This window comes from Rhynchophorus ferrugineus, unplaced genomic scaffold (genome assembly GCF_030347505.1).
Source record: "Rhynchophorus ferrugineus isolate W39M unplaced genomic scaffold, kcgeb_rfMv2 rfM5, whole genome shotgun sequence".
NCBI lineage: Eukaryota > Metazoa > Arthropoda > Insecta > Coleoptera > Curculionidae > Rhynchophorus > Rhynchophorus ferrugineus.
In genome coordinates, this window is record NW_027472584.1 from 16,700,439 (window position 1) to 16,728,037 (window position 27,599).

The 27,599-nt window shown below is 29.3% G+C and overlaps 1 protein-coding gene across 5 annotated transcripts in view; it reads right to left on the minus strand.

Moving 5' to 3' along the window:
* The window catches only part of LOC143197307 (agrin), a 507,226-nt gene that overhangs the window by 80,917 nt on the left and 398,710 nt on the right, over positions 1-27,599 (minus strand). For all 5 annotated transcript variants that reach the window (XM_076405663.1, XM_076405662.1, XM_076405660.1 and 2 more), the window contains 8 exons: positions 25,159-25,587; positions 22,026-22,126; positions 17,794-17,911; positions 13,175-13,408; positions 8,858-9,181; positions 5,129-5,281; positions 1,655-1,918; positions 966-1,112 (listed from right to left, as the gene is read on the minus strand). In XM_076405663.1, coding sequence (XP_076261778.1) covers positions 966-1,112; positions 1,655-1,918; positions 5,129-5,281; positions 8,858-9,181; positions 13,175-13,408; positions 17,794-17,911; positions 22,026-22,126; positions 25,159-25,587 — 1,770 coding nt within the window. The remainder of the gene's footprint in view (positions 1-965; positions 1,113-1,654; positions 1,919-5,128; positions 5,282-8,857; positions 9,182-13,174; positions 13,409-17,793; positions 17,912-22,025; positions 22,127-25,158; positions 25,588-27,599) is intronic.

The window sequence follows — 27,599 nt, forward strand, 5'->3', positions numbered from 1 at the left end:
GTGGATTTTTTAAATGTTTTCGTCGATAACAAGCTCTTTTGGGTGTCCACTGCGTTCACCGTCTTCGGTTCTCATTTCACCACGTCTAAACTTAGTATATCAATTCTTGATGGTTGATTTTTCCTGGGGCAGTGTTCGGAAACTCAGCGTGAAGCCAAGTTTTTGCCTCAACTGTATTTTTTCCCTTCAAAAAGCAATATTTTATTAACACGCGAAATTCCTCTTTATTCATTATTTTCACAATTGCAAAAGTTTCTTCACTTAAAATGTTATAATTCACAAATTAATGATCCGATAGCTGTCAAATTTATACAACCATCTTTTGAGACTTAGCGGTAACTAAAATATATGGTTTCAATTATAGTAGCGCCATCTATGTGTCAGGCCGGGCACTTTTCAATTGACCTGTTATTGTCGGTTTTTTTTATTATTTTTTTTTGGCATTACTGTATTAAGATCTTGAGTGAAATTCATTACAAAATTACTAGCATGTTCAATAAGTACTATCATTCGATAGGACAATATTATTTTATGAATTAAAATATATTTTGTCATTTCCTTGCATTTGAATACATTTCTTCAAGTAATATTAAAATTTTTTAATGTATTAAATTACTGAACCAAGTAGCTGAAAAAAATTCAATAATAACGGAATAGTGTAATAACTGGTAAGCTGTTGTTTGTAAGGAAGGACGTACCATATCGCGAAACTGTTATGGTCTTGGGTACGGACTGTCATATGCAAGTACGGATTATTAGGATTGAATGGTGTAATAAATGGCTTGTGATAAATAAAAACCCTCAGCGTCATAGAAAAATTAAATAATAACTCATAATTTAAGCAAGATGCAAATTACATTGAATATAGAAATATTTTATTCCCATATTTCAAGATTATATGTCTGTTATAATATATGTGATAATGTATGAAAATATATAAAACTAATAGCGGTAAAAATACTTACCGGATATACATCCATTTGGACCAAGAACTTTATTATGACTGGTGCAGACTGTACATTTTTGACCCTGTACGCCAGGTTTACATACGCATCTGCCTGTCATTTGTTCACAGTCATCTCTGACAGATCCAAATATAGAGCATCCGCAAGCTAAATAAGAATAAATATTTCAAAGTTTGCAGTAATGATATATGTTATATTCTATGGAATATGTTAATGATAGAGTATTATAACGGCTTTTTACCTATTAAAACCATAAAATTATGAATAAATTGTCGATGAAGTTGAACAAAAGTTGTCTAAATTATAAATATAAGAACCATACAATCTGAGTAAAATATTGTTTAGTTAAGAAAAAAGGAATTGAATTTATCCTAATATTTAGGTAATTATAATCTCAATTAAATCTGTTAGGATGTCTAATAAATAATCCCAAATTAAATGTTATGTTTACGCATTGCGTTTACATAAAATCAGACATGATAAAAATATGAAATTTTAAATTTCCCAATAAAAAAGAAGAATAAACTTCCCTCGGAAAATCGCATTGATTGCTCGACGTTTTCTATCATATAAAGAAGTTAGGTATAGGTATATTTTTATTTGCCATATTGTGCAAATATTCGTAAATTTGAAATTTCAAAAGCCAATATTAGTTCAGCTAGTAACTATATACACATCGAGCTCCTTACGTAAACACCCTTTAAAGCCCGATGATATTTTCGGCAATCCCCAATATCCAGGTTCACATCTGTCGCATTTTTCACCACCTACTCCCGGCTTGCATCTGCATTTGTTGGTTTTTGGGTCGCAATATTCGGAATAAGCGCCCAGTTTATTACAGCCGCAAGATTGTGGACAGCCGGCAAAGTTTAGTCCCTGTGCGGGGGTTTTTCCATCTGGACAACAGCCGTACCAACCATCCTCACAACTTTTCTTCTCAATAAAATTATTATCTGAAAAAAAAGACGTTTATATAAACAGGACAATAAATCATAATAAATAAGCTAGCTACATAAATCCTTCGGGAAAATAAACTAAATAAACGGTTCTTTGGCAAAACGTAATATAACGCCATTATTAGAAAGAAAATACTAGCATAAAAGTTATTTTAATTAGAATGTTTCGTCATGGAAAAAAATCACTTGTTTAGAAAGATTAATAATTTGTGATATCGTAGACAAGCTTAGTGGTAAAGTTTTTAACCAAGTTTTTATTAAAATACGTGAAGCCCAACTTCAAGCTGCATTTAATGACTTTTTGAAAAGTTTACTCTTTAAATTTTACGGGGGTTGTTTCACAGTATGTCAGAAAATTACAAAAACTTTTTGTTATTGTTACGTTGGAGATACCGTTAATGATTTAAAACTGGTAATGTTTGCCGTTAAACTATAAACACTCAAAGTATTTATAGTTGTTTTTGTTTATTAATGAGCAAATATGCTTAGAAATTTATAAATGTTTCTGTAAGACGCTACATAGAAAAACAAATTTTTAGCATATACTGATTTGTATGAACCACATACAGATATAAAAACACAACATAACATAATGTAATACTAATTGCAACTAACCAGAGAAAAAGTTAAATTTAACGCATTTGAACCCTTAAACTGTATTTTCGACATTCTTTAACTTTGTTGTTAATTTATTGTCCATCAAACATTATTAGAATCTGCTCGATGGCAGAAGAATTAGAAGATGGTGATACTGCTTCATCATATCCCAAATGCCGATTTTGATTTCAATGATTCAATGAAAAAGTGGTGATTTTTATGTAAAGAACAACTAGGAGAGACAAAATAGTTCGGAGGCAATGAGTTTCAAGGCTTACGGATAAAAACCAAACTCTCACAGATCTTTCCGCTTAGCAGTTGATGAGTCTAGATCAAATAAAACTTAGTTAGTAAACTGAAGATTTCTAATTATATTTAAAAATATACTATACCAACTACTCTGACCGTTTATATTTTAGAGGAAGAAAACACGCTAGCCCACGAATTGATTAAAAATGTCATTTTCAAATCGTTATAATATCGTCATTTTATTACTCACCAGGAAAAGACGAAGAAGAAGAAGAGCCATCTACATAGATATAGAGACAGGAAACTTATGTCTGTAAAGTATAGTTGTGCATATGGTGCACCAAACTAAATAGAACTATAACTGCAAGAATCTATTAGCATCAATTCAACGATTTCATCGACAAGTTGTAAAAATAGACAAGCAATAGCGAGTAAAATAAAGTCATTTTCTTGTACCAAAACCATTAATACTTCTTATGAACGTTATCTAGTTGCGGCTTTGTGAAGCTGGCACAGCATAACAGATCCCGATTCAAACGAATTTGTAAAATCGGTCAAATATAACTTGATTACCATAAATAACTCTATGAAAAATCATTATTACTGATTGTAATCTAGTTAAAAATTCTAACGACAGTTACATATTATTGATTGCAACTAATCTGCTTAGACTTAGAGGTCATAAAAGGTAAGGTAAAAAGTTGAAGAGCTAGACGCAATGTCACATACTTTGGTCATTTTGATAAAACTAAGCTAACTCGTTTCCTTTTTTCTAGTGTTACTGAAATGGTAACAGAAATATAATTATTTTCATAATATCATCATGAGCTTAGAAAAAATCTTTCAAAATTAATTGATATTTTTTATATATACACCATATTCAGAACAAATAATACGAGTAGTAGTTGCGAAAATATATATCTAAATATCAACAAAAATATCAGAAAAAAGATCATAGAACAAACAACTAAATTGTATATCGATAATTGAATTTTATGATAAAGCTTTAATAGATTACTCACGCTATAAATGAATACTAAAAATGGGATATTTACGTAAGTATTTTCTTAAGAAAAATATTTATAGCAAAAATACGTTTATTAATAACAACAAACATATGTAGCATTCTTTGGTTTATAATATTTGATTCATACTTTAATCAGTTCACTTGATTTATACTTATTAAAAAATTAAACCTGCCAATTAAACATGACATGGTTTGTAATTGTAAAAAATTCTTGCAGATTAATAATAAGATGTTGCCTCATCGTGGTGTAATATCCAAGAGTTTTTTCTCCAAAAAATCACCATTTCTCTTACTTTAATAGAGTTAACTATCATTTCATTTGATAACGTTGATAGACGACCAGAGCGATGCAAACTTTCCACTACATCTCCTATTTTTGAATACATCATTCTACTAATAATAATGACATTCAATTATTAACACGATATCCACTTATAAAGGTACATTTAAATCAAACTATTTGTTATGTTTAAACTGGCAGTTGAAATGACCATTTTCCAGCATTCTTGGACTAAATATTATATATCACTACTAGTGCAGTTTAGTTTTAGTATGATTGGGATAACAGTGTTGTCTCGGTCGTTGATTTACTACATCTCTTCTTTCTATTTAAATAAAGTAGTTTTCAAATAAAATAAAAGTCCTTCAAACTGTACCCATTTCATAACTGGCACAAACTGTAGAATTCTGGGGAGGATATCTGTGAAATGTGGTGTGCAATGTTTAAAATAAAATGGTTCCATCTACGAGTGAAGTTTGATAAATCAGTGTCTTTTTGGATTTCCTGTGCAATAACTATTGTGATATTTTAACCAAGTTGCGTTATTTAGTTTGTCTTTGACACCAATTGGTAGCAGACAACTTTTGAAATTTTAATAAAATTGGAAAAAGACAAAATTGGAAAAAAAGAAAATTTAACGTTATTTTTTGCGCAGAAAAATTATTACCGCAACCAAGAAAAGGCTCCATAAATAATATGGTGACGTCAAACATTCAGGTCACACAAGAAATGTCGTCATGTCAGAAATCGTTGATATATATTCAATTAAAAATAGAATAACTCTAAAATAAAATCATGCATTACCTTCGATTGAATCTAAATAATAAACAATGAGTAATTATTACTTTTTTTAATTTTAAGAAGCTTATATTTAAAAAACTGCAATTTTTAGATTTGAATTAATATAATATTCATCTAAAATATAATACTTGTGATTTAACAAATAAAAATTAAAAATAACTAAAAAAATCAGTTAGATATTTATTGATATAAAATATTTGGAAATAGGATCTGGTTATAATTACGTATCATTAATGAAAGTAGATCAATTTACCTTTGCGACAGCATCTAGAGAATCTTGTCGTTTGATGGCAATAAGTGCCTGAAGGGCAATCCTGCCTAAAAGGCCCATTACCACAATCCAGTTCCCTTCTTGTGACGGGATCCGTAACTGGTTTTTCTCCTTTGCATGGCTTAACCTCCATCCCTATGAGAACACAACGTATAATATAACTAAACTACGCTTTTAGTTTCGTATAACGTCATTACACTAGCTGAAACCATTAATTTTAATTTAGTTTTAAAGGTCTCTGAAATCTAAATCTTCATATAAGTTGAAATGCGTTAATTTCGTGCAATTTTTAGCCGACGTACACAAGCAAACATGAAAATATCTCGTTCACAATTATTAAAACGGAGTGGGCTTTACTAGTACGTTGTTTACTTTATCATAAAAAGGGTAATTTACTTATTGTGGCTCTTGAAATTAAGATAGGGTAGTTTAAATTGTGTTTTATATTTTTACAGAAATTTAATTTTCATCATTTGGAAAACTTTTGAAGATTTTTTAGGTAATGTTAAGTAAACATGATTTCAGTTGTTATTATTTTTTATGATTTATTAAATAATTTTAATCAAAAATATATGGGAGAGTTTCTATAGAGACTAGAAATATCAATAAAATACTCTAATTGTGTGTGTTATAAATATTATCATTGTTAATCTTATATTATTTTACTACGAACAATTTTATATAGCCCATATAATCAAAATCAAAGCTTTTTTAACAAGTTGTTGAAATTAACTAAAATAAAAAGATTATACCTAAATTTATTTCAAGATTTTACAGTAAACAAAATTAAATTCTATCAAAAAACTAATCGGGTGCTATTCATTAAGGCAAATAATGCTTATTATTTTCGAAATAATACACGTTTACCAAGGAGTAAGTACTCCAATTGTAAAAACATTTTTAAACGCACTTTCAGAAAGGCAAGAGAAATATAATTAAAGAATATTTTCATGTGTTACTTTCAATATAGTCCAGCTGAATATAATATTATGGTTGCCAGAAAACATATCTCCCATTCAGAATAAAAATGGAGACATTGTAGACAACCTCAGATTTTTTAACTATATGGAAAATTTTGTTGAAAATAATTTTGTGTTTAAAATGGAGATACAAGATTCATTTTCATCATATTCTGCTTCTTTTTTTCCGAAAAAAGAGACAATACACGCAAGCCCACTGAAAATTGTATAGTATTTATGGTATTGGGCGCTTAAATGAATTCTAGTGTCAAAATTGATTAGCTCGTTTAAATTCCATAAATTTAGATGTTGAAGATGAAATTGGTAGTGACAGTGCAAAAGTGAATTAATGAAATTCTTAAAAATATCGAACTATAACGACATATTGCAGCTCGCGGCATTAGTTATTTGAATAAACCAAAAGAAGCTCTACATTTGGCATCGACAAGAATTAGTATTGAAAAATTAAACGAGCCAGTTTCCATTTGTCGCTGCTCTAGTCATTTTCAAACCTCAAAAATTATATCACTGAAAAATATTGTCTCGATTTCACGGTAAGCTTCATAAATAGATATAAAATCCTGCTTGATACCAAGGAAGATCATACCAAGAGTTTAGTGGGACAGGTAAGGAATATTTTTATCACGAGCCAACAACTAAGGAGGTTAAAACATGAGATTAAAAACTGACACAATGGATAAATAGACGTTGTGTTCCATCATAACAACGCTACAAACATCTTAAGTCAAATGACAACAACTGAGATAAAACTGGAAAGCTGTGATGCATCCTATAGTCCGGACCTAGCCCCGTTCGCCTACCATTTGTTTTGGTCTTTGCAAAACTCTCGTAATGGTGAAAAGCTGGTTTAGAAAATCACTTTGTTCAGCTTTTTGTCTAGAATGAATGCTCTATATTTTCTAGAAATGTGGGAAAACATCATAAATAACATAGGTATACCATTAATTAGAGCTTAGGATAAATCAATAAATAATAATCAGGATAAATTCGCTTCGAAAAACATACTTTTCCCGAACCCTTTAAGATATTTTAGAAGTTCAAATTACAATCAAGTATGTGAATGCTCAGATACTCTTCAATAGTAGAATTAAAATTAAACTTGAAAATGTTAAAATTCAGTTAATTGGGTCCGCAGTGGGTTCTGCATTCGCTAAAATTCTTTCCAAATTAGGTCGGGCACTGTTAATCTGAATCAAAACAGGACTCATCAATTATAAAAACATTTTTAAACGCACTTTCAGAAAGGCAAGAAAAATATAATTAAAGAATATTTTCATCTGTTACTTTCAATATAGTCCAACTGAAAATAATATTATGTTTGCCAGAAAACATATCTCTCATTTAGAATAAAAATGGAGACATTGTAGACAACCTCAGATTTTTTAACTATTTGGAAAATTTTGTTGAAAATAATTTTGTGTTGAAAATAGAGATACGAGATTAATTTTCATCATATTCTGCTTCTTTTTTTTTCATATAATCTACATCTTAAGTCAAATGGCAACAACTGAGATAAAACTGGAAAGCTGTAATGCACCCTATAGTCCGGACCTAGCCCCGTTCGTCTACCATTTGTTTCGGTCTTTGCAAAAGGTATTTCATACATTAAGATATTTTAGAAGTTCAAATTACAATCAAGTATGTGAATCTTCAGATACTCTTCAATAGTAGAATTAAAATTAAACTGAAAATGTTAAAATTCAGTTAATTGGGCGCGCAGTGGGTTCTGCATTCGCTAAAATTCTTTCTAAATTAGGTCGGGCACTGTTCATCTGAATCAAAACAGGACTCATTGGAATAAGTGTATATATATATATTTTCCATTTTCCATTTCAATATGTAGATGTTTTTATATTTTTAATATAGAATATAGTAGCATATAATTTATATAAAGTATGCTATTAAATATCTCTATATAAATATATATATATATATATATATATATATATATATATATATAAATATATATATATATATATATATATATATATATATATATATATATATATATATATAATATATATATACATATATATAATAACATATAAATATATAATATATATATATATATATATATATATATATATATATTTATATACATACATAAAATGTGTAATGTTGGATACAAGCTTAGTGTAAAATCACTAAAGGCACCGATTGTAAATGACACCCACATAATAATATGATTAATAATGAATTTGATATTACAGTTGCAATTAAAAAGGCATTTTAATATCGATTGCATTATTACATGCCAAAATTGTTAGTCCTAAATAAAAAATATTTGTTAAGAAGATAACGATAATTGAGTAATAATTTTATTCGTTCTTTCTTTTCATTTCCAAAATGATACGATAATTTTTTAAGATTATTAATGTAATGGAAAATATTATTGAACTAAATTTAATAACAATCTAGCAAAATATCCAATTTTATATATATTAGCATTTATTCTGCATTAACCGAAAACTCCGACCCATAAATGCCACACTAAACATTTTATCTTATCAAGTTATCCTATAGTCGAGATCAAAGCGTTTTCCTGAAAATGAGCGCCAACTAAATTGAGATGTTAGGGAGGGTGCTAACTTAATGAAATGATATTTTTTTCGACCACAAGTAAAGTGAATTGAGACGCGTCAAATCACTAGCAAAGATCCCTTCTTATTTAATGCTCTTACACTAAAAGCTTGTATCCATATTAATGATCAACGTTTTGTATTAATCAAACCTTGGCAAAGTTCGAGCGGTCGTAGCCTTAACTCCTCTTGTCGTTGGCAAGCTTCCATTTTCATTGCGCATATAGATTGGTAGATCCTAAAATCTGATGCGCAGACTGGTTTTTTTGATGATGGATTTGCCAAAACGGCACTGGCACAATCAAATTTGCAAGTGCACCGTGGGAAATTGTCAGGTCCTAATTCACAAGTTGCGTCAAAATCACAATGAATATCTCTACAAGCTTCTTTAGCATTACTGCTAATGTTATTCATTACACCGGTTGCTAGCGGATCTATTTCTGTTGGTGATATGTTCTCCAATGAATGAAGCGTAGCTAAATAAATACAATTAACAATTAGAAAAGAATACTTACTAATTAGATGATTTTTTACATAGAGTTTTACTTTTGAAATAAATATAATTTAGAATATAAAATGTGTTCAATTTATATTTAGCAAACTTTTAATTATCTTGCCAATATTTAGTTAAAACAATTTATTATAGGAAGTAATAAAAATTATAGTTACCTATTCTGCTGAAATTTTATCTGCTGAATTTAAAAAGCATTAAAAATCTTCATAAAAGCATCGGTTTGCTCTAGTTTTAAAAACACAAGTGACATATTTTCTATATTTTACATTTTCTTTTCAGTCTGTGGGTTTTACTTGTCTGTGCTTTTTGCAATTGGTGCACCTGTTAAGTGTCTATAATTAACAAAATATTAAGAGCTGGTAGTATCTTGTTTTGAATTGTTCAAGTGGAGTGTTATTTAGTCAACAAATTTTATTACATTTATGATGAAAAGATGCTTTCACCACAAAAATGGATTTTGATGCCCCTTGTGAAGACTGCTTACTGGCATAATTGTAGTATGAAGATAGGGGTGTAGGATGCTCAAAATAAATGTTGCTTATGTACTTATTACAAAATTGGCTGAATATTAAAAAACAATGAACAGCTTTGATTTCATTTGGCGAGAGGTTACAAATCAAATAATCGGCTGCTGTATTATTTTTGATTGGCTCCCCCTCCGAAATCAGCAATGTTAATACAAAATCAAGGACTGGTGAAATATATAAATCTTCCATCTGTTTGTATTTTATCCATTCCTCATTCAGACAGAGAGTTCACTAGTTACTACTTGATTCCAAATTAATGGTTCGGTAGTAAAAAAATCAGACATTGTGGAAGAAGAAGAGCTCAGTAAGCCTTCAGCCATATTATTCAAATGCCTTTAAGCTATAATTAATTGTAAATAATTACAAATAAAGGTAAATAATTGTGACTTATTGTAAATTTATGTCGTCTATTATAGTACTTAAAGGTTTGTACTTATATATAATTTTTCAATAAGCGCAGACAGTTGGCAGTTAGTGTCTGCCATTTACGAACTTGTTGGTTACACTGTGTACACTTTGTTCTATAACTTTAAATAAAATGGCTTTTTGCGTCAAGTTGTATCTGCTGAAGACGAATTTTTTCTGACACGTATGACTTTAAAGTTTGGATAAATTAAAGTACTATAATTAAATAAAGACTATATGTAAACTTTAAATCATACTGATTTATTTATATTATTAATCTTATAAAAAATAGTAATACATATTTAGAAATAGACAATAAATCAAAATTGTTCAGGTTTAAGTGGTAAATAGAAAAAATGGGTCGTATATTCTGATCTTCCTTAATAATGCTCTTCCATCTGTTTTATTTCCTGGTGAAAACGTTTACCTTGTTTGTTAATCACCATTCCAAGATTATAGGGGAAACATTTGAAATTAGAAAGCAAGAAATCTATTTTTAAAGACTATCTGCACCCCATCGTTTTACAAAAGCAGCTAACACTTTCGCGGTAAGATTTTCATCAGTAAGATCAAAATTCATTGTTTTATATAAGTTTTCTTATTTGTGGGCCAACAAAAATACCTTCATTTAATTTAGCATCAATTATTTTAGAAAAAAAGATTTTCAAGTTCAAAAATGTTTACCATTTTTATCTATGGCATTGATAAAATATTTCATTAAACCATGTTTTATATGTAATGATGGAATAATCATATTTTCTTGTGGAATAAGGTTTTCATATTTAACGTGTGATTTACCACAAACAAAGTCAGTTCTTTTTGGTCAACCCTTAACTTTGTAGTGCTTTTTGGTGTCTCTACTATCCCACAAACAGAGAGAGAAACAAAATTTTGTGATTAAGTCCAAAATGAGTTTCATATTTTCATACGTTCTGTTTAAAATCACTGAATATGCAATAGATATGAAAGAATTTCAACTTTTAAGCGTAAATAGTATTCACACTATTACTAATGAATGTGACATATTAGAGATCCATATCGATAGACAATGTTTTTAATGATGGAATAGGGAATTCAAAACACGTAATCTTATTTATGTCAGAAAAACTGTACCGTACAGTATTATTATTCAGCCACTGATGTCAAATCATAAGTTAAATGATCACAGCACGTCAAAATCCTTGAATTATCAAACCGAGTGTTCTAGATGCTCTTTCGGATATAACTTAAGAATCTAGTTCTTATAAGAAATAAGTTTCTTATAAACGTAGGTTTGGATGAATGGCCATGTTAACAAACGTAGTTGCTCTATATGGAATGACATGACATGAGCTACAAAAACATATTATTGGATGAATATTTTATGTCGACTACTTCATTGGTTCGTATTTCTTCATTCCGTGAACGGTGAATACCATAGAATATTAGAGAACGTTTTATTTTGACTAAAAATGGATTTTTCAGCATGAACGATATTCTACTAAGATTATTTCTCGCAAAGGTGATCTAAATTACCCATTAAAATCGTGCGATTTAGCTCCCTTAGAGTTTTTCTTGTGGGGCTTTCATATCAGAAAGCAGAAAGCAGGGCTATTGGGTTTCCTAAGGTGGCATTGCTCATTCCAATACAACATAGACCTACACTTATTGAAAAAACATAGTACATTTACTTCTTCTATAATTGTAGCTAATTATAGATTATACCAAATTCTCATGTGTAGAAAGATAGCTTGTTTTAAGATATTGTGATAATGTAGATCAGTTCTAATTCTGGTAAATACTAGATGATTATAGTTTTAGACAGTTACTTTCGACGACTGTAAATCATTCAAGGTAACTTTAATTAAATGTAATTCATTTTACAAATATGTTTTACCTTATAATTATTCTATAAAAAATATATTTTTATGTATTAGATAGTGATAAATTATTTCAGATTATTGTAAACAGAAATAAACATTAAAAGTTCTTTTCAGCAAAAATATTAAAGATTTCTAATGAAAATAAAAAATATAATTGGCATAATACAAACTTATTATATCAGATAATCGCAGCAACAATAATAAGAAAAGCAAAACGAAATATCATATTTAAAATTTTAGTTGGAAGTTGGCGAAACTTTTTCTATTTAAAGATAAGATTAAAAACTTTACCAAAATCTAGTAGTTTCCTTAAAATTAAAGTTTCGAAACTTAATTGAGTGTTTCCCTTCATATTAAACTTGGGTTTCCCGGCGACTTTTCAAAACATTTCTTAGGGCTCGACGCGGCATTTCCAATAAGTTGTTTGTTACGAACATTAAATATTTGGTTGAAAGAAATTAGAAAAGGTCTATCAATAGAAATGCTTTTAGAGAAAAAAAACTTCCCGTAGTTTGCTTGATTATATATTCAACGAACTATAATAAATTACTTAAATATTTTGTTATGATGGTGATTAATAATGTATTAATTGAATAAGAGTAACAGAGAACACATATTAGTTAAATGATAATTAAAAGTTTGTATATATCGAACACACTTTATATACAATGTTATAAGGATTAAATATTATGAAAATAATACATTAGAGACTTCACTATTCTATAAAAAGTGTTTCTAAATTGATAAAGAATTCACTTTTCATTATAGACAAAAATATGATAACAATGTTAATTAGGTTAATAAAAAAACAATTTCTATAGAGTTACTATCTAAAATGATTTCTAAATGAACTATTAGCAATGTTTTTAATATGTAATGAATTATGAATTGATTCTACGTCAACGAATAATAAACTATCTAGGTAGAACTTAAAATTAATTATAAAATAAATAACTTAGCAGTTAGTTGTGAATTAATGTGTTTTAAATGATAATTCCGCTGGGTTATATTCGGATTTATAATAGTAGGAAAATCAGGTAGCAATTTATTTTAGATCTGGAAAACTACGAATAACGTATGAAGTCTGGAGTCATTTAAATTATGGTGGTCATTTTTTATTTTATCTAATAATCGTTGAAATATTAAAATAAATGTACTTACTACTTCCTATGGGGAATCTTTCTCGACAATCACCATAGAAAACAACGTTTAAATGACCTGCATAGTTGGGGGATTCTTGACACATAGCTTTCTGCATTTGGCATTCGTTTTGATACGTCATCATATTTGAGGCACAGACTGGTTCGTCACCAGCGCTGTCGCAATTTTTGGGACACACACACTCACCAGCTTCACAGCGAGCACCGTATTTGCATTCGACATTCTCGCATAAATCTGAAATGTTACAAAATCAATAATATATTTCCATGGACGTAACTTATGTTTGTAATTCTAATTGTAAATGTCTTTTTAGGCAGCAGTGGAAAATCCGACATAGAATAACCATCCCAATGATCATACCAGGCTGAGTAAGACCGGATGTCTTTTGGGATGGTCTCTAAGTTGATCACTGGCCAGTTGGTAGGCTTAATGCCGAGGACCGTGTTTCGGAGCCCACGTTAAACTGTAGGTCCAGTACAAGTAAACACTCTTTGGTGAAAAGGATACTTTAAAATATATTTAAGAAATATATATTTCCACACATTATTAACTATGTTCAATATTATGATACCCAAAACTTAAAGAATATGATATAAGGGTACTACACTATTTAAAAAATATTTTATATTATTATACATTAATTGTTTACTATATTTTATTTTGAAATTGTATTTTCTGTTTCTGTTTAATTCAGGGAAAATATTTCAAGGAATATATTTCATTATTAAAAAATATTTATTGCTTTGGAGGTTTTAGAGGTGATGATCCCATTTTACTTGACTTTCTTGAAAATAAGAAATTGCAAGATCACATTGAACTCTTTTGGAAGATGGACATAGTTTGTATTTGTTTACTATTGAAATAAAATTAGTCGTTTTACAAAGCAGAAGAAGTAATTTTGCAACATAAGAAGGCTTAGTGTCGTTAAAAAAAATGAGAACCTCTTTATCGGTGAAAATGTGAAGTATTAATGTAAAAAAAATGCCTATCTGTTTAATCTTCGATTTCGATATTTGCCTACATATAATAACATTTTTCTATTCAGTGTTCCATTTAGTGAATTATTCTGTATATAGAGACGTTAATAATCGAACACTTAAAATGGTATTTTCGACATTTATTGCATTTATTGGTCAATTTGATAAAAATCTATTGCATAAGCCCATCAGACACTTTCACGGACTTATGACAATGGTGAGCATATTCTAATTATTGATTTTGGTTTCAATGATTTACGATTACGTGTGACAAGTGACGACCTCAATGGCTAAGAATGGCCTGAAAAACTCTCAAAAACTTTTAGACGGCTTAGTTGACGAAGAATCAATTATTTCCACATTGATATATGAGATGGGAAAGGTCTAGAAGATGGGGAAATTCCATTTGGGACCACTTCAACATCGCGGTTTCATTAATTTGCAGACAAAAAGTAAGACAATCTCGAACACAAAAGGTAATAAGTTAGTCCAGGAATGAAACTGTTGCTGCAGATGTCTACTGACGTAATTTGAAAAAATTGAGCGACGTATTGTTTCGAAAAAGAGCAGCATTAGCGAGTATCAGACGCAAATTCATCCTCTGGCTCATTATCCTGTCACATAAGACAAAGCACCTTCTAACCGCCGTTCAGATGGATGAGGCAGTTTCAAAATGCCGAAGAAATGCGATAATGAATCCATCTTGCTAACTAGTTTTAATAAAGATCCTTTAAAGTTGTTAGAAAAGTTCCCGGTGAAGATATTGATGGGCTCCAGTAACTAATAGTAGATCGTTTCAAGCAGATGGGCAGCGGTAACATCTTGTTATGAATTCGGACAAGATTTGATTGAGGAAACTCTTCAGATTTGAGATGGCGTTCAACATTTCTTAATTTCATTGTTTTGGTACAGCGGTTTTCGTTGCTTAAAATTCCTTGTCCAATCGCTTTCAGCGAACAGAAACAATGGGGCTTTAACATGGATATAGCTACACCACCTTTTCTAAGTCCTTAAAATAAAATTTTAGATCCTATAATAAAACAGCGAATAATAAGCGATAAATATATAAATAGATAAATTCTTATATTAATGTTTAAATGTATAAAAATAGTAAGAGTTTAAAATAGTAAGGATATTTTAATTAAAATTTTCAAAATAAGATTAACAATAGTACTTTGGTGAAGCATATAAGGTCACGAATTTACAAAGCAGGTTTAATATATCGTTTCCAAAGATTTAATTAAAAGCTTTGAAACTTCTCCCATAAGATTACCATACGTAAACTATTATTAATTTTTGTTTCAAATAATATTCTTTCCATGAAGTTTTGCTATAAAGTTGTTTGAATGTTTGAACGCTAATTGCAAATTTGGTTTGATATCAAACAGATTTTAGATGCGGATATAAGCCTCATAAATTCTGATACAAGTTATCTGAAATTTTGGTATAAACTAGCCTGGTTTGATATTTTGAAATTTAATTATATTTATAGAGAGTTGGCTAGTGGCGATACTAAAGATGCACCAAACTCCGAAAGATTAAAGTTTGAGAAAAAAACGACTGATGTTTATCACAGATGTGAAATTTGCTTAACTCGCGCATTAATATGACAATATTTCTGATTGATTATCGTCATATTTTGTTTAAAAAATACTTAAAATGTTAAATTAATTGCAATTTTATGTGCTAGTTTTCTTCAAAGATTGAATAACGGGCTGAATAAACTCAATGAACACCTCCCTCATGTTAGACAGCTTTTCTTGTATTGTCTGTATTATATTCTTATATAGTTTCTCAGACTCTTTTCAAAAAAAGTCATAGAACTAATGTCGTTTTTTTGACATTGTCCTAAATTTAAGTGTATGGCTCCTAGCTTGGAAATTTAACACCTGAATATTAGAAATAGTGTGATATAAAATTTAATTTATTAATAGATATAACCAAGGTGTTACGATCTTCCTTCTTATACGAATAATATAATTTTCGTCAAATATGTTAGTACCGTATTTAAGTACAGCATTAGAATGGTTCTTATTAATATGAATGTTCTAACCTGTAATTAACAGGTCAATTGAAAAGTCCCCGGCGTAACACATAGATGGCGCTACTAGAATTAAATCCATATGTTTTTAGTTAGCCTTAACTCTCAAAAGATGCGTGTATAAATTTGACAGCTGTCGGATCATTAGTTTGTGAATTATAGCATATTGAGTGAAGCAAATTTTGTTATTGTAAAAAAAAATGAATAAAAAGGAATTTAGCACGTTAATAAATATTGCTTTCTGAAGGAAAAAAATACAGTTGAAGCAAAAACTTGATGCCGAGTTTCCGGACACTGCCTCAGGAAAATCAACCATCAGGGATTGGTATGCTAAGATTAGACCTGGTGACGAAAACATTTACAAAATCCACAAAATGATTTTGAATGACCGTAAATTGAAATTGAATGAAATAGCAGACACTCTAAAGATATCGGCTGAACGTGTACATAATATCATTCACGAACATTTTTGTATGAGAAAGCTCTCGGCAAAGTGGCTGCCGCGCGAGCTCACGTTTGACGAAACAGCGACGAGGTGATGATTAGGAGCAGTGTTTGAAGATGATCAAGCGTAATAAACCCTAGTTTTTGTGTCGATATGTGACAATGGATGAAACATGGCTCCATCATTTCACTGCGAAGTCCAATCGACAGTAATCCGAGTGGACTGCATACGATCAACCCGCTCCAAAGCGTGGGAAAACGCAACAGTCGGCTGGCAAGGTTGTGGTGTCTGCATTTAGGGATCCGCATAGAATAATTTTCATTGACTACCTAGAAAAAGCGACTATTACATAGCACTATAGGACCGTTTGATGGACGAAATCGCCAAAAAAACGGTCTCATATGAAGAAAAAAACATGCTGCTTCACCAAGAAAAGGCCCCGTGTCAAAAGTCAGTGAAAACGATGGCAAAAATCCATGAATTGGGCTTCTAGTTGCTTCCTCATCCACCGTATTCTCCAGATCTGCCCCTCAGCGACTATTTGCTGTTCTCAAAACTCAAAAAAATGCTCGCTGGGAAGAAATTTTCGTCGAATGAACAGGTGATCGCCGAAACTGAGGTCTATTTTGAAACAAAGGACAAATCGTACTACAAAAATGGTATGTAAAAGTTGGAGGTTCACTATAATCAGTGTATCGCCCTAGAAGGGAATTATGTTGAACAAAAAAAACTAATTTTGCCAAAAAATGTATTAATGTGTGATAAAATGTAAAAATGTATGGTAGGCTGAGGACTTTTCAATTAACCTGTTATGTACAGAGGTATGGAATCATGGGCCCAAACCAACTTTGACAATGTGTTTATATTATCTATCTTCATCATCTAATTTGTTTTTGGTCGAAAACTAAAGATAGAAGTGAATATTCTGTGAACATGAGACCTTGTACCAAACACTTTTTTCCTATTGATGCCATACGGTCAATTTTATTAAGAAGACGACGAAACATGAATAGATACAAATTTTTTGAGAAATATTCTTTAAATGATACACTTATAAAATAAATTCACAACGATTTGTCAGTTTAGCAAGTAGTAATATAATTTTTCGGAGTTGAAATCTAAATGTAGCGGTGTGTTCGTAGGTAACGTTACTTACCACAATTTCCTTTATAAGCCACAAGAACGTGTTGTTTCGTATTGCAGGAATTCTTCCTTAGTTCACATTCGTTTGCGTAAGAAACACCATCTGTTCCACACACGGTCCCATTGTTTAGCTGTAAAGCAGAAATAAATGTAACCATACTATTAGAGGGTCGTTTTATTTTGATATATACAATTATACGTGATTGGAATATATAAATCTTTAAAATAGTTTAGGACGTATTTACTGATGTTTCACATTTGCTAATTTAATAATTGTTTTAATAATTAGTTTGTACATAATTTTAACTTTTAATTAATTACATACTTTAAAGGAACTATCTTGCTATTTTGTTTGTGCTTAAACACCAAAAAAAAACACTTTATATGATAATTTTATATACTGATATATTATATATACTGATTGAAGTAATCTACAAAAGCTATGACGAATGATTAAAATTTACTTGTCAACTAACAAGAAACTTTTCTTATTAAACAATCATTCAATCCATTTACATGAAGTTCTCGAATACATATGAGACGTTAGGCTAATATTTTGCTTATAGATTATTTCCGAAGCAATGTTACAAACAAAATATTGAGGTTCTACTTGATTGCCTACCATTCTGTGAACATTACATTTTGCAAAATGGTTTGGGAATTAATTTACAAGAAGAACTAAGGTTAGAGTTATTAAAGTGAATCATAATAATGCGACTTTTTTAGCTGCAATTCAATATGCAGAAGTCAGATATAGTCCTTTCAATAAAACAGCCAATGCTCATGCATCAACGGCATCGGTTGTATTGCCAAATTCAATTTGCAAAAAAGTAAAATTAGTTTTAAACTCGTTGAGGATTTTTTCTTCTCATTTTACTAGTTAGCATTTCTCTAGTTAGAAAGAGACAGAATGAAGTCTGATTCGTCCGAACGTGTAACCGAATCAGTTTACCGAATTCGGTTTGTGGTGATACTGGTTGACACCGTTGTCATATATCTGCAAAATTATTCAAAACATATATTACATATATATAAAACATATTATAAGTCGTTAAACGTTCTTTTGACGATTTTTTTGATAAATTTCCGTATACAATTTGTAATAATTCTTATTAAAAATTGGAAAGCTAGTAAGTAGAGTCAGGAACTGATTGCATCTAAAATCACTTCGAACAGGAAGGAGATAATAGGGCCCTACTCTTGCCAGTAAAATGTGTCAGAGAGGAAAATGTTTATACTATTAAATATTAAGTTAATGGAGTTTTATTGGAGATATTTTTAGCGTGTTGCAACCGCACTAAATATTAATAAAAACATCGAGAACGAGTTAGTACAAGGAGCGGCACAAAATAAAGCAGGTGACGAATGGAAGATCACCTCGTTGTTAGCTATATTCCAGGTTAAATTTTATCCAAATAAATATTATTTAACACAATTATTTCAGAGAAATTTGTTCTGATGTCTGGCAAATATCTATAGAAAACGTATGAAGTTCTTTGAGGCATGTAAGACATTCCTTCATACACTGTTAGAAAACAATGGATTTTAATGGTGTAAATATAACCAATGGCGAGGTCTAATGGAACTTTAATACATCGTTTTTAATACCATTTCTAAACGGATATTATAAAATCAAGGAAGATTTATTATTTCAATTATATATTATATTTCAAAACGATAATAAAGAGAGTAAATATAACAAAAATCGATGGAAAACGATAAAAGTAAGAATAACGTTTTATTATGTTTATATATATATATATATATATATATATATATATATATATATATATATATATATATTTTAAAGTCTCCTTTTACCAACTATGGATTTATCTGGACTGGGCCTAAAGTTTAACGTGGACTCTGAACCACGGTCCTCAGCATTAAGCCTACCGACTGGCGAGTGACCAACTTTAGAAATCATCCCAGAAGACATCCGGTCTTACCCAGCCTGGTTACTACACGGCTATCGCAACAGTAGGAGGACCGTCCCATCGCCTTTACGACTGCTCCACCAAGCCGGCTTTATTAGGTTTTGTTCGCCATAATATTTGTTAATTATTTATTGAAAATATATTATTGTTCATGATGTTTTATGTAACTTCTTTTCTCTAAGAAACAAGGCTGCAAAAAATTACACTGTAGAAAGAAGCATCGTCTACAATAACACCTTCGCTTTGGATAAACTCCATAAGACAGATAGAAAAAAATGACAGATGGTGGAATCATTAACAAGTTTTCGATAGGTTAGAAATTAATAATTTGATAATAGACGTGAACACTAATTCAAATAGTGAAAGAGACTGTATGAATCTCTTTTGTTGTGTGCTTACCGTCCAATACTGATAATTACCAACACAGAGTGATAAGAGCCGAAATAACTAAAGATCAGTTTTCAATTAATAGAGGATAATTATAGAAAATCATTGTGTAGAGTGTGAAATATTTATGCGCATAGATATTGATGTAATTGTTTAGAATATACATGAGCTTTAGGTTAGAATTTATGAGAAAATTAATACTAATTGCTTTGCAGTTTTGGCAAATATATTAGAGAGAATGTGGAGTGAGGAAAATGTACACAAGTACTGATAGAAGAAACTCCCGAAACATTCAGAGATATTAAGACTTAAAAAGGAAACACAGGAACGAAGGAAACAATAACTAAACGAAAAATGTAAATATGCTTCCTAATGAAAATAAAACACATCACTTGGATATACAATTGTTAATTAGTTGATTAGACCTCCAGGAGATACCACTATATAAAAAACGTGCCAGAGCTCTACCTCATAGGCGGGGTGGAAAAAAAGTTATAGTATAAAACTATGGTTCAAACCATTGTGCCTCTGTAATTAACTATAGTTTATGTCCTTCCTATAACGTTATATGTATTTCATTGTTTAATATATATTCATATTCTGTTACTCCAAAACAAACAAACAAACCAAAACTTAAATTTGACGCGACACTCTTGCATTATAAATTGTGATGAGGTGCATTGGTACTGGTTTTATTGGAAGTATTATAGAAACTAATACTATAAAAATATTTTATAAATTATATAATTAAAAAGTATTGATGCATTAAGCTTGATTCATTTAAACAAATAATCTTGGTGTGATTTTGATAAATGCAATTTTAAGACGTTGTCAATAATTGCCACACATTATCTTTTCATATGCGTAAATTAAATCAAAATATCTATTATAACTTTAGAATCATTTTTATGTAGAAGACAATGTAGAACACCTATAGTTTTATGTGGAATAACTTTGTCGCTGACTTTTCTTTCAATCTCCATAATTAAGACCCGTTTTAAGCGAATTATTTTAGAAAATCCATCGTGGTAAAAGGCGAAATTTAAATATTTATATGCACTAAAATTTTCTAACCAATCGCTAAAACAGCAGCGTTGTTAAAATGATTAAAATGAGTAAAAGCGTTTAATGGAATATAAATGATTATGTTTTTTTTGTTCTTCTATAAAAGGCTTTATATAAAAGGGTATATATTTTTATTATTCTATCCTGAAATCGACCGCCTTTGCCATTTTCCGAGAATATTTCTGTTATTATTGCCACTGATAATGTTAAAGATTTGTATTAACGAAGTTTAGTTATATGTTCTTTCTATATATAATTAAAAGTATGTTAAAATATGCATTCTAATAATTTAATTAATATACACGTTTAATTGTTGAAATTACAATATTATTTTATTCCTTCCTATTAAGACTTGATTAACATTGATTACTGATTAACAATTGGTTATTAGAATTGAATATATATAGAGAAAAAGTGGCTGGAGCCTCTATCTCTTCTGTAAAAAAACCCTGTGGATGAATGATTTGATATTTGCAGTCGGTATTTTTTGAATCGAGCGATTCCAAAGGTTTTAATTAATATATGTGCCGGCTACAAATAACATTTTGCCATGTAAATTATTTGAAAACGTATTTAAAATAATAGTACTTTCAAAAGACCTTTTAATGTCAATGAAATGTTAAAAAGTTAATTAGAAATTACGCTCCACGTAGATCCAATAGCTAAATGCAATTGTGTTATTATTGTATTTATTTACTGTTAGTTAGTATTAAGTTATTTAGAAATAAATTTAATATAAAATGGATTGATAGCTAACTCTGTCGCTAATTTGTATTGTCTACATATATTTTCTCTGTTGTATTATTTTGTGAAATTGTACTTGCGGAAATGGAGATAAACTCGAAAATAAACTTACCTTGGCATCAGTACATTTCAACGGACATACGCAACGACCCTCTGTCACACCATCGCTTTCACAAACAGCATAAAATTCGCATTTCTTGTTTTCGCATCCATCTGAAATTGATAAAAGAGAAACGATAAAGGAAAATTTAAAACAAACAATGGAAGATAATTAATCGGAACGTAACAATCAATAAAAAATTACGTATTTGCTTAAGTGCGGGAAACAGTTTGTTTACACTTATTCTATTTAATGCGATAATATATATATATATATATATATATATATATATATATATATATATATATATATATTTATATATAGTTTAATTATAAGTATATATATACACATATATATAATTTAGTAATTTATACTTATCAATACTTTGTTGATTATTGAAATTTATTGGAAATTTGTATATATATATATATATATATATATATATAGTTTAAATAAAAAACGTTTTTTTTCCATAACAGTAGACAAATTAGGCTCACTATTAAGGTCCAATAATAATTATATTTTGTAATTAATTTTAGGTATATTTCATTACATAATAATGTTTAAAAACACCAAATGTTCTTTCTATATATTAGTCGGAAGTTAAAATTACAAACGCTGCCTCTGTCCATAAACAAACATCTATTACTTCATTTATTATTTTATATTTATGTATATAGCATAAAACTAAAGAAAGATCATGTATACTTATATATGATGCTACTAAGCTATTACAGTTCTGAAAATAATGTCACGATACGTTGTTGTAAGGTTCAGTGGTGTAGTAATTTATACTTATCAATACTTTGTTGATTATTGAAATTTATTGGAAATTTGTATATATATATATATATATATATATATATATATATATATATATATATATATATATATATATATATATATATATATATATAGTTTAAATAAAAAACGTTTTTTTTTCCATAATAGTAGACAAATTAGGCTCACTATTAAGGTCCAATAATAATTATATATTGTAGTTAATTTTAGGTATATTTCATTACATAATAATGTTTAAAAACACCAAATGTTCTTTCTATATATTAGTCGGAAGTTAAAATTACAAACGCTGCCTCTGTCCATAAACAAACATCTATTACTTCATTTATTATTTTATATTTATGTATATAGCATAAAACTAAAGAAAGATCATGTATACTTATATATGATGCTACTAAGCTATTATAGTTCTGAAAATAATGTCACGATACGTTGTTGTAAGGTTCAGTGGTGTAGTAATTTATACTTATCAATACTTTGTTGATTATTGAAATTTATTGGAAATTAGATTTAATTATATAATAATTATTTTAATATGCAGATATTTGTTATTTTAATTAATGTTTTATATCAAATATATTTCCCATCTTAATTGTAAATTAATCGGTCTATCGAATTTCGGCCACAGAGCGGTTAGTATTTCATATAAATAGTAGTCTTATCTGTAGTCAGAAATTGGTGTTAGTTACTATTTACAAAATAAATAAATATCGATATACTTCTTTTGGCATAATGAAAAGCAATCTAAAATCAATTAGAATATGAAAACGTTTAGAACAGATCTAAGAAAAAGTTCGTTCTTATTACACAAAGTATCAAATAACAAATTGGATTTTTTTTTCTCTAAAAACTAAAGTTGTGAGGCAAAGCGTAAAAAATGATTTAAAGAGAATATATCGACGTTAAATTGCACGCTTGGCAATGCAAAGATGTTTCATTTGTCAGTGTCATAGCAACCCCACCTATAAAACACACCTTTCGCACTTGCAAGTAAGTGCAGTCTGTATAAAAACCATTTCAGATGTTGAGCTGTAGTACGGCGAAAACGTCTGTGACAAAACTTTACTAATGGCAAACGCAGACTAATTTCCAACCCCTAAGCTTTTCAACTTGTTTGTAGCAAAGGGGAATGTCGTTCCACAACTGAGACAAAAAAAAGGGCACGAAATCTGCTTTGAAAAATAGTAGCAAGTTAAATAAACTCTTTATTTCGCGTACAGGATATGGCGACAGTAAAATAAAAGGATAAATAAAACTTATTTATTTGAAAATGTCTTAATATATACAAAAAGTTAGTTTGCGGATCTAGAATTATTATTAACAATAATATTAAACAAGAATATTTACACTCATCAAGTAAAAACAGATTTCTTGAATGGCTATTTTAAATGAATTAGAAAACTAAATTACTAAAATTACAATTAAATTTTATTATTTCATCAATAATCCCTGTAATTAACATAGTTCCACTATTATTATCTGGTGGGGTAATTTACATAATAATACAGAAGCAAAATTATTTATTATCTATATATTAATTGGCTAAAGTAAAAATTTGCCTCCCTTTTTGAATAAAATGGGGGCACCTGAAGGAGTGAAATTTGGCACGGTTAAAACATGTATAGAGAAAGAATTTTTAAGCCTAATATTTTTGTGTAATATGCGCTACAATTAACCAAATTCTAATAAAACATAAAACGCATAACTCATTCAACCAGGAATAGTCATCAGATCGATGATACAACATTTATAAACAAACCTAGCGGGTAGCGCTGCTTCATATAGATTTGTACAAAACACCCGATCGTTGTTTATCACTCTAATGCCGTGTATGAGCGCTATGTGAATGTTTAAACCCCACTCTGATTGCGCGGTATTTTTCAATGTATTAAAAATAATTAAAATTTATAAAAAATTTAAAAATGATTATTATTACTATAACTATTACAAAACAAACTTTATACCAAAAAAAAACGATATTTTCTATTCGTTTTTCATAACTAAGCGGAAAATCATAAAATAAACTTTAAGACAAAGAACGAAATTTTTTTCGTAAAATTATTGTCTAAAATCAGTTAGAAATAGACAAAAATATGAATATTTAATAAAAATATGTATAAAATAAATATTTTTTGACATAATACAGCGCAAAATACGTAATTATTTATTGTTGTTTGAATATGCTAATGGTGTTAATAGTATGTATTTCTTTCACGAATTTTTATTATTATCTTAATTTTATCTGATTTAATTTACTGATTGATTTAGATAATTTTCTAAGGGATGATATATGAAATAAATGTAATTTTTGTCGTAAAAATGAACGTAACCTATAAAAACTTACTGCATGGTCCAGCATATAAGATCGTGATATCCCTTCGATGTTTGCAAGCTTCCAGCCTGAGCTTGCACTCGTTTCCATACGATATACCATCGGAACCACATACGGGTTCGAACTCTGAGGAACAAATTGGACATTCGCAGTGCGCTATGCCTGATCTTTCAACACATGTGGCTCCATATTGACACTCGTGATTGCTACACGGCCCATTCTCGCCGCATACTCCTGCATAAGCGATATCGATAGTCGTACGAGATAAACACGCGGTTCTTTTCAGTTCACATTCAGATGGGAAAGTTCGACCGTCTTTCGAACATATTGGTCGCATTATTGGTTCGCATTCCGGAGGGCATACACATTCTGCTATGCCGAATTTGTTTATGGAACATTCTTGATCTGCAGTACATCTGGCGTTCATACATGGATTGATACCTGAAAATAAAGACGGTTTTTAATATTTGCTTATTGTTTCTATGAAATAACAATAACCGTATGTTATAGCAAATTGTTAAACATTTTAATTTTTAAAACATTGTGTTAATTGAATATTTATTTTTTTATATACAGTCGATGTTATATAAACACCAGTCTATATATATATATATATATATAGTCTATTCGAAATAACAGTAAACTCACGTCATCCATATGTTTAATGAATTGCCTGCCGCAATTTGCAAATTCGTTTTAGAATCGGACAATATTTTCCTTCTGATTTTATTTTATTTTAAAAGTGACACAGTGCTGTTTGATATGTTCGAACATGTAACCGATTCAGCTTGAAAAACTCGTTCGGTTACCAAATGTATACAAAATTCTTCAAACTATTAGTGATAAGAAGTTGGCAAACGTTGTTTTAACGCTTTGCCTGTTTCGAAAATTTTCAAATCGTTGCTTATTGTTACTATGATTGAAAATGCGGAAACCAGACAGAAGACATTGCATCTCTAATCAGTTGCTTCGATTAGAAACAAGATAAATCAGAATAGGATCAATATACCCAATGGTCACTCACGGCAAGTTGATAATAAAAGTAGAGTTAAGACAGGAAAGGTTGATCGAAAATGTTAAGCGATTGAATAACAACTTATTAGCATTTATTATTCATAAAGTGTATTAATAATTCATTGAAGTTATACTGCTCTTGATACTGGAAAAAGAAATGGTTAATAATACTTTCGGTTTGAATGAGTTCGATCAGATACATTGAAAAAGAAATTGACAAGTGATGGAATTGTGAACAAATGCTAGATTGATTCGAAAATAACAGCTTAATTATTCACCTGATTGAAACTTTCTGAATACGGAGTTATGATTGAATGCTCACAATTTTCAAGACCTGATGATAAAAGTGGAAACAACTAAAGGTGAGAATATAGTTAATATACGATAACTGTAAGAAAGCTTACTGTAGGGAGTGAAAGATTTATGTGCACAGATATGTGTGTTTTCAAAAAAAATATGAGCATTTGGTTAAAATATGTGAGAATGCATTAGGGAAAATGCAGTAATTAAATCAAGTCTTATTAGGAAAGATTTAAACAAGTAGTAACTGAACAAACTAAGAAGAAATACAGTGATATCAAAATGACTTTACAAGGAAACATTGTCCCGAAGGAAACAAAAACTGAGCGTAAAAGGTAAATATGCTCTCTAATGTAAATAAAATGTAATATTGGGATATGCAATTGTTAATTAGGTGGATTGGGCCTCCAGGGGATACCACTACATAAAAAGCGCACCTAAAACTTTAACCCATAGGTGGTATGGAAGAGAGTTCAATGCAAATAAAACAAAATATAATACTAACCTACAAATTATTATAACTGTGTAATCTTAATTATAATAATATTGTAGTTTTAAGTTCTTCGATATATGCAGTAGATATACTATAATGTTAAAACAAATTATATTTGATAACATTATTTGCTTAGTTTAATTATTTTATTTAGATTAATAATTTGTCGTAAGTCCTAGTAGTAGCCCAGAATACTGCGGCAATAATATATATATATATATATATATATATATATATATATATATATATATATATATATATATATATATATATATTTATATATATATATATATATATATATATATATATATATATATATATATATATACATATATATACTCCCTGCCGTTGATAATATTAAAATCACAAATTTTAAATGGTTCAAAGTAAAACCAAAAAAATGTTTGCTGACGGCAGATTTCTTCAAATAAAATATTAATTAATGGCTATCAAAAAATGCAGTTTTGAGCATTCCATTCCAAAATAATATTCACAAGGATTACAACAAAAATATATTAATATATACTATAGGAATTCGATATTTTTTAAACAATTATCAGCAAGATATTGCGAAACGATTTAAAGATGTTCACATAATAAGATGTCTACGATATGTAAAAGTAATTAGTCCAATAAAAGAGAAATA